Source organism: Euprymna scolopes, chromosome 3 (genome assembly GCF_053919585.1).
Source record: "Euprymna scolopes isolate OS-2025 chromosome 3, ASM5391958v1, whole genome shotgun sequence".
In the NCBI taxonomy this organism is placed as follows: Eukaryota; Metazoa; Mollusca; class Cephalopoda; order Sepiida; family Sepiolidae; genus Euprymna; species Euprymna scolopes.
In genome coordinates, this window is record NC_136484.1 from 28,859,773 (window position 1) to 28,871,738 (window position 11,966).

An 11,966-nucleotide genomic window follows, 5' to 3' on the forward strand; every position below is an offset into this window, starting at 1 on the left:
TGGACCTTTACTGAAACATTTTATGGCTGTAAAAAACTGCCAAAAATAGGTTCTGGATGAAAGACGATCCCCTTAATGTGCGACCTTAAGGGCAAATGTCACATAGCCCACTACATAATTTAGGTCATTACCTTTCCAACGAGCCTTCATTTGTTAAATTCTGATTAATAGTGGCTAAGACTTGGAACTAATATATTACAATCATAGTCATTTGTTTTCCATAATTTTGCATATGAATTACAAAATATCCAATATTTTCTCAAAACTTCTAGCCTTGATGGAGGGGAGACTAAAACTTGCTGCTATGGTTTCAAATGATCTGAAATAGCAGCAAGGGAGACTTGATTCCAAATATTTCTCATATGTTATATCTCCCCTCTTTGGTCTTCATACAAAAAGTAAATTTCACTGTGTATAAGGATTATTTGATACTTGAGATATTTATAATCATATCCTACATACACAGGGTGGAACGATAAATTTGTCGCCCTAAAGAAAGCAACACTGCAGCTTCATTTTAAAACTTTTATTGAAAAAATCAATTCAGGTAACTTGATTATGTAGCAGAGCTGACATCTATTCAATGTAGCTGCTTTCAGCTTCAATCATCGCCTCGATACGGGTCCGGAACTGAGAGCGTGCCTTTTCCACAAGCACTGGCTGGAGCTCGGCAAATATTTGGTGGATGGTGGCGATCTGGCTGGCTTTGGTGTTGTGGAAGATGATGCTAGTGATGTTTTCGATGTGCAACCAAACTGAGTAGTCCAGCAGGTTTAGGTCGGGGAAGGAGGGGGGCAGAGAGAGAGAAGGGTATAAAGTCGTAGCACTCCTTCTAAAGACAAACTTGGGTCTCTTTGGATTTGTGGGCCGGTGTCAAGTCCTGCTGCCACACCCAGTGTCTGCCAGTGGTCACCTGATTGCACCAGGGGATCACCACACTCTTCAGAACATTCAGGTACACTTTGGTGTTGACTTTCAAGCCGATTTTAAAGACGTGAAGTGTCATGGTGTAGCCCTCATTTGAAACCACACCGAAGACCATAACCATGGTTGGAAACTTTGTTTCCATCACCCTGGGTATGTCCCTGTTATTTGTGGCAATCCAGTGATGCAGTTTTGAGGATGTTGGTGTTAGATAATAGCTGGGTAGAAGCAGTTAATTATTTGTGTATCTATCTATCTATCTATCTATCTATGTATCTATCTATCTATCTATCTATCTGTCTGTCTATCTGTATATCTATCTATCTATCTATCTATCTGTCTGTCTGTTTGTCTGTCTGTCTGTCTATCTATCTATCTGTCTGTCTATCTGTCTATATAATTATCTATCTAGCAACAACAGAGAATTAAAAACGTGACATGTTTTGACATGTATCAAACTTTGTGACTGGTGAATTGCACCGGAAGTATCTGAATAGGGACCGAACATGATGTGTCAGGTATTCCAGTTTGAATAAGCTGAGTTAAGTTTAGTTGAGTTGGAGCCTGGATGCCAAACGAGCAAGATTGGTTAAGAGGGTCTCCCCATGAGGGAGGTGACGGTTTCGAATAGAGAACCCTCAAGCCCAAGATCGTTGACACTCCATTTTTGCTGACAGGATGCCTGGGAGTGAATAAAATACATATAAAAACACACATCGCATCTTGGGTTTATGTCTTGAAGCGTCTTTGTTACAGCAGGTTCCAGCTCCCCGAAAACGTTGGCTAATCCTCAACAAGCGACCAGCAGCAGAAACGGATATGTCATCTTTATTATGTGTATGATATATGTTGACACGCACGCACCTAAAACACTAGATGAGTCACGGGACATAAAAATAGACATTTATGACATGAGGACAATAGTCCTTATATATATTTAATGGTAAATGCTCTGATGAACTACAAGCACTTGTGCTCCCACGACGTAAATACCCTTGACAAACCCGACAAGCAGCTGAATCCCACCCCTACACAGTAGAGATCTCTAGATGTAAGTGAGCTTTCTACTCCAGTAGTTTCTTCCCCAGAACCGCTAACATGCAGAAGTTCAAGTGTAGCGTGAACTGACATCTTGCTGCCCAACTCCCTACATAGTATCCCAGTAGCTCATGTCCCTGATAGTAGCCCCTTACACCAAAGTGGCAATGTTTTGGGATGAAAATGTAATAAAAAAAAATATCACAAACATAATGCCCATACATATGGTCCGTTATGATAAGAACACAACAGACATTTATTTAGTGCTACGTACACACACAACATACAAACAATTTAACGCTATGTACAACATATGTTAATTTGGTACAGTGCAACACTGGCAATGGTCCTTTTGTCATAACTTGGATTGGTAGAGAGCATAAGTTATACAGTGGCACGTCTCCAATCTCGCTTATTAAACATTATGTCACTTTCAGGCATGATAGAAGGCGCCTATTAATCTTTGGATTTGTACACAACTGGCTAACTAATAGATAGTCTGCAGCAAAAAAGAAGAAAACCAGTTTTAATCAAATGGAAATGGAATCATGTCGTCTTTTCTAGAGTGACAATTTTATCATTCCACCCAATATATATATATATATATATATATATATATATATATATATATATATATATATATATACTAGCATGGGTGCCCGGCGTTGTCCGGGTGTTTGGAGGTGTATGCTGAGCAAAAAAAAAAAAAAACGGTCAATTTTTTTTTAACTTTAACCCCTATTATGACCCCTTAAAATTTATTGTTTTGGGCTCTAATTCAGTTATTAAGTTAGATCCATGTCCAAGGAATCTATATCTAAAATTTCAAGTGTTTAGACCCCAAATTGTCGGAGGAGTTTGGTAGAGTTCTCAAAGGTCAAATCGTTGAACTTTGACCCCTTAACAGCCAAATTTCTGGCCAAAAACCGATCACATCGATTTTCCCAAATCTCAGTACCCTGTATATCAAATTTCGAGTCTGTAGACTAAAAATTGACAGAGTTATTGGGTAGGGAAATGTACACAGACACACAGACACAAACACAGACACGTTCACTTTTATATATATATATATATATATATATATATATATATATATATATATATACATATATATATATATATATATATATATATAGAGAGAGAGAGAGAGAGAGGTATAAGCGGTAAAAAGTGGGATAAAAAGTGCTAAATATGTTACTAGAGCTTTAATTTAACTTTCGCCATTCGACAAAACAGACAAGGTATTCCTCTGTTTATGGAAACAGCTGTAATATCTTGACGTTGTAAAATAAAAACATATATATACACACACATATATATATACATATATATATATATATATATATATATATATATATATATATATATATATATATATATATATATTGCAATCATGAAGGGAAGACGAAATTCATGATTAAAACGTTCAAAATAAAGTCAACGTTTAAAATAAAGTTATCAGGATGAAGAGAATAAAAAAAGGAAAGAAGAAAGGGGGGGGGGAGTTCAGTTGACCGGTTTTGCCCTTGCTTTATCAAAGCTGTATCGAGTGATTTGAGAGAAAATAAAAACACGAATGGGAATCGAAATTATGTACAAATAAAAATAACGTTGCGTTACGTTATGTATGGGGGGTGGGGAAACTTGGGAGTAAGTGATTGAAATACAACAACGTTATATTACTTGAAGATCCTAGAGACTAATCATGCTCAAACCCAAGAGTCATTCCTTCTGCTTGCAGAGGGAAGGCCTTCGCAACCGAACGTGAACAGTCTCCAAGATCTTTAAATGAAATAATGAGTGAGCACGACTTAGGATTGGAAAAGAATTCATTCTAAAGTTCGCTGCACAAGACAGGTTTTTTATAAGGTGGTCAGTAATTGAAGACCCGTATGTATTGACAATTACGTCTGTTGTTTGGTATGTCCCATTTCTGATTTTTGTAGGTACGTGTTGTTGGACTCTTCCATCCAATCTTAATGTTGTTCGACCCACATAGTTGGCACTGCAACTGCGTTCAAAATTGTAAATTACATTATTATTATGATGGGGGTAGAACATCTTTTCGAGAGGATGGCATTAAAGTTCTCGTAGAGAACACAACACATACATTTGAAGCAAAATAACAATTTTGCACTGTTGAGCTGATTTGCTTTGTAAATTTCTCACTTACTGTCCCCAGCCAAGGTAAACGCAGATATACTGGGCATTTATTAACCGTTTGAATTTTAGTTACAGAGGACTCTTCTATTTTCCTTTGTATAACTGACCTAATCACATCCAAAGGGTACCTATTTTTGGAGAGGGCATCAGTAATTATTTTTAATTCCTCATCCAATTTTGATTTTGAGCAGATCATAAGGGCATGATGTGTTAGGGTCCAAATTAAATTTATCTTACGTTTTCGGGGGGGGGGGGGAATGAATCCCAGCATGTACACAGTCCCATAAATATAAGTTTACGGTATATTGATGTAAGGTAACCGGATGGTGTTTTCGTTACATCGAGAAAAGCTATGGACGAATTATACTATTCTTCATAAGTATACTGTAAAGTGGGATGCATCTTATTCAGTAAGGAGAAAAAATTTATTTGCCTCTGTTTGGTTATTGAAGAGGTAAAATGTGTCATCCACATAGCGAAGTGCCGAGGCCGAGTGTGTGAGTCTCTCCTTGCAAGTAGATAACCTCTCTGTAAGCAAGCCCTATGTGGTATGTATATATACATAATACATACATATATATATATATATATATATATATATATATATATATATATATATATATATATATATACTCGGGTTTTTTTATTCAAAAGTAATGGATTAATGAATTCAACGAGGTTGTTAGATAGTGCTCAATAAAAAGAGCTGATAATACTTGTTTATTGTTATATAAAAATGCTCACATCCCGCTGCTACAAATAGCCACTTGTTTCAATCAAACAACAGATATCATCAGGCAGCGACTTGACTATTCAAAAGTTCAATGAATAATGAGGTTATTCATTGAACTTTTGAATAGTCAAGTCGCTGCCTGATGATATCTGTTGTTTGATTGAAACAAGTGGCTATTTGTAGCAGCGGGATGTGAGCATGTTTATATAACAATAAACAAGTATATATATATATATATATATATATATATATATATATATATATATATATATATATGATGGACTCTCTCATCAATTTTGATGTATGACTGTCTCAAAAACTTATTTCAGTTTCAGTGTTTCTGTCTTTCATGGGACTTGAGCCAGTGACTTGCAGATGTAACTACAAGCCATGCACAAAAATGTGTTCAATGAAATGTCACTTGGTCTGGCAACCAATTCTTTCCTCTTTTCTCTTGATTTTCTGGGTTTTTGTACTCTTCGTAATTCAAAAACTTTTAAGGCATTGTGACATGTCAGTCTTCATTGTTTCCTGTCTGAAGCAGTTTGTTCAAAAGTTGACAGATTGTGCTTGAGCTTACCCTTGTACCTCAACAGTGGGCGACCAACATACCTTTTACCTGGCTGAACCTGACTGTACAAAAGTGCTTCAGGCATTCTATCATCACTCATTCTGACTACGTGTCCAGCCCAACATAGCTGACACTGTATAAGAAAAGTTTCAATTCCACTAATATCACACTTTTCAAAGAGATCAGCATTGATCACCTTGTCCTTCAGGGTAAATCCACATATTGTGCGAAGGCAGTGTTTGTGAAATATGTTCAACCACATGATATGTGAGCAGTAAGGGATCTAAGCCTCGTCACCATACAAGAGAGTTGTCAGAACAATAGCCCTGTACACTCTGATTTTAGTTTCTAGTTCTATACCTCTGTCATTCCACAAATGGTTCCGACGTTTATCAAAAGCTGATATTACTTTCGCTATACGATTTACAATTTCATTATCAAGGGATCCGTTTGAGTTTAACATACTACCTAAGTATGTGAAACATTTGACATATTTCAGATTCTTCCCATCTACAGTAATGCAATAATCAGGAAAAGAATGAACTGGAGGATTTGGTTTCACACCATGACGAGGCAGCCGATGAACTACTTCACTTTTCTTCATACTTATCCTGAGTCCAAATGATTTGCTTCAGAAAACCTATTGACAAGTTCTTGCATTGGAGCATATGATTGAGCGACCAATGCAGCAGCAGCAGCAGCAAATAACATGCCATCTATCTAGTGGGTTCTTAAAGCGTTGATGGTTAAACAATCCACTACTGACATAGAATTGGAAGTTCACACTACTATGGAAATTACTGTATGCATGCCAAAGCATCACCGAAAAAATACAGCACAAATAGAAATGGAGTGAACACATTGTTTTGTACCATTTGAGACATCAAAACGATCCAAAGCAGATTCATCCAAAATCACAGCACCTTTCATGCCGTCATGGAATGATACAATACCATTATGTATTGCATTTGGTATTGTAAACTTTTTCAGTACCTTCCAAAGTGCCTCTCTGTTCACTGTGTCGAAAGGTAAGGTTGACAAAGACCATGTACAATTCACTGTTTTTCTCTCATGCTTTTTCGGCAACTTGTCTAAGAGAAAAAATCATATTCACACAATGCCCCTGCCAGATCTAAACCTACACTGTGACTCACCATGACCTCTCATAGTTCTATTGAAAAGTAAATGCACCAGGAATTTTCCTGCAATACAAGGAAAAGAAATTCCACGAGAATTATCGCAACAATGCTGATTACCTTTGTTCTTATAAACGTGTTTTATATCAGCATCCTTAAAATCTTGTGAAACCATGAAACCAAATGATTTGAAAAAGTTGATGCAGCTTTTTGACTAGTTTTTAGCCTCCATACTTATAAATTTCCGGTGGTAAATCATCTTTTCAAGAGGCCTTGCCTGAAGATAATTGCTTGACACTGTTGACAACTTCTTCCAAGGAAGGTTCAATGGTAAGCTGTGTTAGTTCTGGGCGTTGAGGATTGATCAAGTGCTGCCTTATCAACGGTAAAGGTTAAGTTTAGTACTGTCTTGAAATGATCTTTCCATCGCAGCAATATTTCTCTCTTTTCAGTTAAAAGTGCCGTACCATCAGAAGCATTAGGACCATACATTTTCCTCAGATCATCATAAAATGGTTTGCTATCTGTCTGCAGACCTAGCATCCCACCAGGCATTTTTCATTTGTCTACATGTGGCTTGAACTTTAGCTTTACATTTTTTGTATGCTTATTGCTTTGAAGTCGATTGTTTGTCACCAATCCATGTTTTATGCGTTCTATGCATTTGCTCAATAATAGTTTTTATTTCTGCATTATTGTCGTTGAACTAGGACTGGTGTTTACAAACTAGGAAACCAAGGACCTCCTGTGATGTGCTGTGGGCCACATCTCGTAGAGATTTCCATGAACATTCAATGTTCTTGAGTGCATGGTACAGTGGGGGAAGAGGTGGCTGGCAAAACGTAGATTCCATGAACAAAGGTTCTTTCTTAGAAGTGCACGCCTGTGGAATTCTCTTCTGTTTGTATGTTTCCCACCTGACTACAACTTAGTTGTCTTCAAGTCCAACATAAACAAATTTCTGAATGAATCGCCCCATTAAGTAAGACACTTTATCAAATCTCCAATACTAACTATTACTACAATACTATCCTATTGATTACTGTACATAATAATAATAATAACCCTTATCCCCGAGTGGCTTCCGGGCCTTGACAAGGGTGACCTCCATGTAAAAAAAAAAAAAAAATGTGACTGAATCAAGAGATGAGTTCATTTTATTTGACAGTTCATTATGCTTTTCTACATTTCTCAGATATAAGACATTTACACATTTTGAACTGGATTCACTTCAGGTGGAATGTTACAATGCTTCAAAGAGGAGCATGGTCAGACAAAAAGCACGTTGAGTGAAAGCTACGAGTTATCGAAAAGTCTTGTTGCCTTGTGACAACACGATCTCTTATGTGCCAATCCTTAGATCGTAGATGCATCCGTGAAGTTTTGCATTGATTTGGTTACTTGAAAAGTGTATTGGTAATGGTAAGTTCATACTTCTGGCAAAAGGAAAGAAAACGAAAACCATTGGAATTCATACGACCAATGTCATGATGACCTATCACACCATTCCATGTAACAGCACCAACACGAGAATTAAAATCTCCAAACGCGATTAGTTTTTCTTTGTGCTTAGCATTTGCAATAACAGTGCAAAGTTCATTGTAGAAGTTATCTTTGACCTCATCTGTGTTTGATATAATCGGAGCATAACAACTAACAAGGGAGATAGGAATATCATTTTCTAGAGTTAATTTAAGGGTCATGATTCGGTCGGAGATAGCTGTAGGAAATGAAGGAAGGGTTTTGGCAAGCTCGGTTTTTATAGCAAAGCCCTCACCAGAAGTACGACTTTCTTCTTCCTTCCTACCATTAACAGAAAATGTATAACCTCCGGTAACTTATATATTATTCCTTAATTGGAATTCATTTTTGAGATGAGCATTATATATATATTAATTTATTTTTATTTCAGACTATTATTCTCATCTTTATTAGTTGTTGTTTTTCATCTTTATTGGTTTTGTTTATTCACGACGTTTCGGCCAAGTATTCCTCTGGCCTTCGTCAGGTGGTAACCGCGACGGATAGGAACTTCGAATCTCCTAACTGCATTCTCAGCCATCACTGCCATCCATAGTTGTTGTCGTCTCACTACGTTTTGGCCAAGCAAACCTCTGGAACGCTTTGGGTAGGATTGTCCATCTGGAACCATAGAGATTCAATGTCTCAATCAACTGCGACACGGGCCCCAAAGGGCGATCAAGGTTGGATTCTTTGATCTTATAAATCCATGTTTTATTTATTATCTGATCTTCCATAGTCGGGTCCGTACCAATTAGTGTATATATTATTCCTTAATTGGAATTCATTTTTGAGAAGAGCATTATATATATTAATTTTATTTTTATTTCGGACTATTATTCTCATCTTTATTAGTTGTTGTTTTCATCTTTATTGGTTGTTGTTTTTTCATGACATTTCGGCCAACTATTCCTCTGGCCATCAACTACGGATGGCAGTGATTGCTGAGAATGCAGTTAGGAGATTTGAAGTTCCTATCTGTCACGGTTACCACCTGACGAAGGCCAGAGGAATAGTTGGCCGAAACGTTGTGAAAAACAGCAACCAATAAAGATGAAAACTCCGGTGACTTCTTTAAATTATTTAGAACCTGCCAAATGAGTTTCACTAAGAGCAGCAATCGATATGCAGAACCATAGCCTCAAGTGCAGTCTTGCGCTCTAATGCGCAGCTGCTATCTTGGAGTGTATGAACATTCCAAGAGGCAAATTTCATTTTTATTTGTTTCTTCATTTTGTCATATGTCATATGGCTGACATGAAGTGTCTAGTGTGTTGGCAAAGTGTCTGTGTGCTTATCACTTCTTGCCTCAGCCCTCACAGCACCACAAAAAAGAGTGCCGAGTGTGCATGTCTCTCTCTGCAAGTACATAACCTCTCTGTCAGCAAGTCCTATGTGGTGCCTCCATGTGGTGACAGACGGAAACTGGGTACGTCACGGCCCCAGGCTGAAACACAGGGGACTCAATGATGGTTAGCCCCCAGATATGCATCATGCAGGCTCACCGATGTGTGGATATGCCCTGGTGCCCAAGAAACAGCCCTCAACTATGGGTTAACTAGCAAGGATAGATGGAATTCGTCAGCTGTGGTCGGTCATTCATCCAGGAGAAGGAAAACTCCAACCTGAAACACACCAAGCGCTTGAATATATATGTATATACGTGTATGTGTATATGTATATGTGTATATATGTATATATAAACCACTTAAATCACTAGGAGAGATGCACCCTCAGTCTTTGTTAAGTCATACACCTAAGAGAAGGAAAACTCTGATATAAAACCTGAAGTATATTGTTCACTGTATTTGTGGCAAACATTTGCACCAATACTTTGTTATCATTATTTCCAAAAAGTATGGCTGGTTCTACACACGCCTTCACCATTAAAGGCCCCTTTTAAAATTTGGCCTTTCTAAGGTTTGACAGATTGGCCTTTTTAAGGCCAAATTTGGCTTTTTGTACGCTCTTTCATTACAAAAAAAAAAAAATACATATATATATGGCGGCCAAAAACAGTTCCATGAACGAGCGTAGAAAAGGACAAATTCGGCCTTAAAAAGGCTAATCTGTCAAACCTTAGAAACGCCAAATTTTAAAAGCAATACGGCGGCCTCGAATGTTGTACATTTAGTTTAATAAAAAATGATGAAAAAATAATAAGAATGAAATTTTTATTCTGGTTTTATTTCAGCCTTAGGGTCTAATAATGGGTTTTATATAAAAATAAATAGTTTTTATAAATTTTTGTCAGTCAAATAATTTACGCCGCTAAACTAAACATTTATCTATAAGCAATTACGTGGGTTTTTTTTTTGGGGGGGGGGTTTCTTTGGAGCAGCTTGACACTCAGATTTAAGGATAGTAGTAGGTTAGCTTTTATAGGGGAAAAATAAATATAATTCCAGTCTAAAGTGAAGTTTTATATAAAACAAATTCTGCAACGTCATGTCATGATGAAAAAAACAAGAATGATAGAAACCTTCTTTTTTTTTTTAAGTTTTTAATCTAAGAGCAATAATTCGTATTTTCCATCATGGCAATGTTTTACCTCCTTTTGACGCACGAGATTTGGTATAAAATGAAATTTAACATATAACATTTCATAAAGTTCTGTAATTTCTCATATTAAATACAGTTTTTAAAATGGTTCTCATCAAAATACTGAATAATCCAGTCAAAAATTTAATCTAAGGGCGGTAATCTGTATTTTCCATCATGGAAATGTGTTACCTCCCTTTGACGCCCAAGATTTGGTATAAAATGAAATTCAAAATATAACATTTCATAAAGTTCTGTAATTTCTCATATTAAATACAGTTTTTAAAATGGTTCTCATCAAAATACTGAATAATCCAGTCAAAAATAAAAATGTAAACATAATCTCGAAAAATTACATTCAGATATTTCAAATGACAATTCATTTTATCAAATTATCTTCTTGATAGGATTCAAACAATCATCTATAGAGAGGCTTATCTTCACATGGACTATGATAAATTTATATAATATTTTATAACAAGTTTCGTTAAAGGAAAAAACAACAAAGCCGTTTATCAATAACAATGACATATATTTATTTAAGCAGCCTATATTATTAGGTGTTCGTTGTCAAAACGTGAAGGTGAAGGAAAGAGTAGAATAGTGATAGAAATAAAAAATAATGGAGGTTCAATTGGTTGTCAAAAGTCTTCTTGGGGCAATATATTTTCAGTGAAAAAAGATTTGCTTTGTAATGGAGACAGGTGAGAGAAGATGTCTTTTTCGTTGGTGCCAGAAAACGTTCTGGGTTTGAAGCATTTTTCAAAAGGGCTAGAATGTTCTTCAAAGTTCCGGTTGAAATTAACATGCACTTAAAGCAGATTAGTCCTCATGTAACTATGCCACCTTACAGAGGCTGTTCTCTGCATAAAGAAAGAAAGCAATGTAAATGCTTATGTCTACTACATCTGTTATAATGGCATAAAATGGAAATTTGCAAAAAGAGAAACGAAAAAAAAAAACACTACAAGAGTTTTGGCAGTATTGGAAGCGTTAAAAGATAATTTTACTATTAAATTTAGAAGCAATTGTTTTTTTTATGGTGTTATATTTTTAATGCCTCCCCCTCTAACTAGCCAATCCCGCCATTTGTTTTTAAGCGCCAGTAACATGTTTAAATTGATTCATCTTTAAGATAATTCCTTGTAGCTTTAGATTTTATTTTATTTATTTATTTATTTTTGGAAATTAAAAGCATCATCTATTAGTCGAGCAGACTCTTTAATTAATAAAATCCGAATACAAATCAAATATTTCTTGTCAATTGGTTTTAAATATGTACAAGCCTGTTCTAGTCTCACACAAAAACACGCGTTCACATCTCAAGCCATTTTTC

The 11,966-nt window shown here is 36.2% G+C and overlaps 1 protein-coding gene across 1 annotated transcript; it reads right to left on the reverse strand.

Annotated features, from left to right (window-relative positions):
- Positions 1-7,965: 7,965 nt before the first annotated feature.
- On the reverse strand, positions 7,966-8,271 carry LOC145260763 (uncharacterized). The gene has a single exon (XM_080119104.1). The coding sequence runs from the start codon at positions 8,269-8,271 to the stop codon at positions 7,966-7,968; it is 306 nt and encodes a 101-aa protein (XP_079975230.1).
- Between the last annotated feature and the right edge of the window lie 3,695 nt (positions 8,272-11,966).

Bases quoted from the DNA above. Each gene is read 5' to 3' on its own strand.
- LOC145260763 (XM_080119104.1), bottom strand. From the start codon at position 8,271: ATGACCCTTAAATTAACTCTAGAAAATGATATTCCTATCTCCCTTGTT.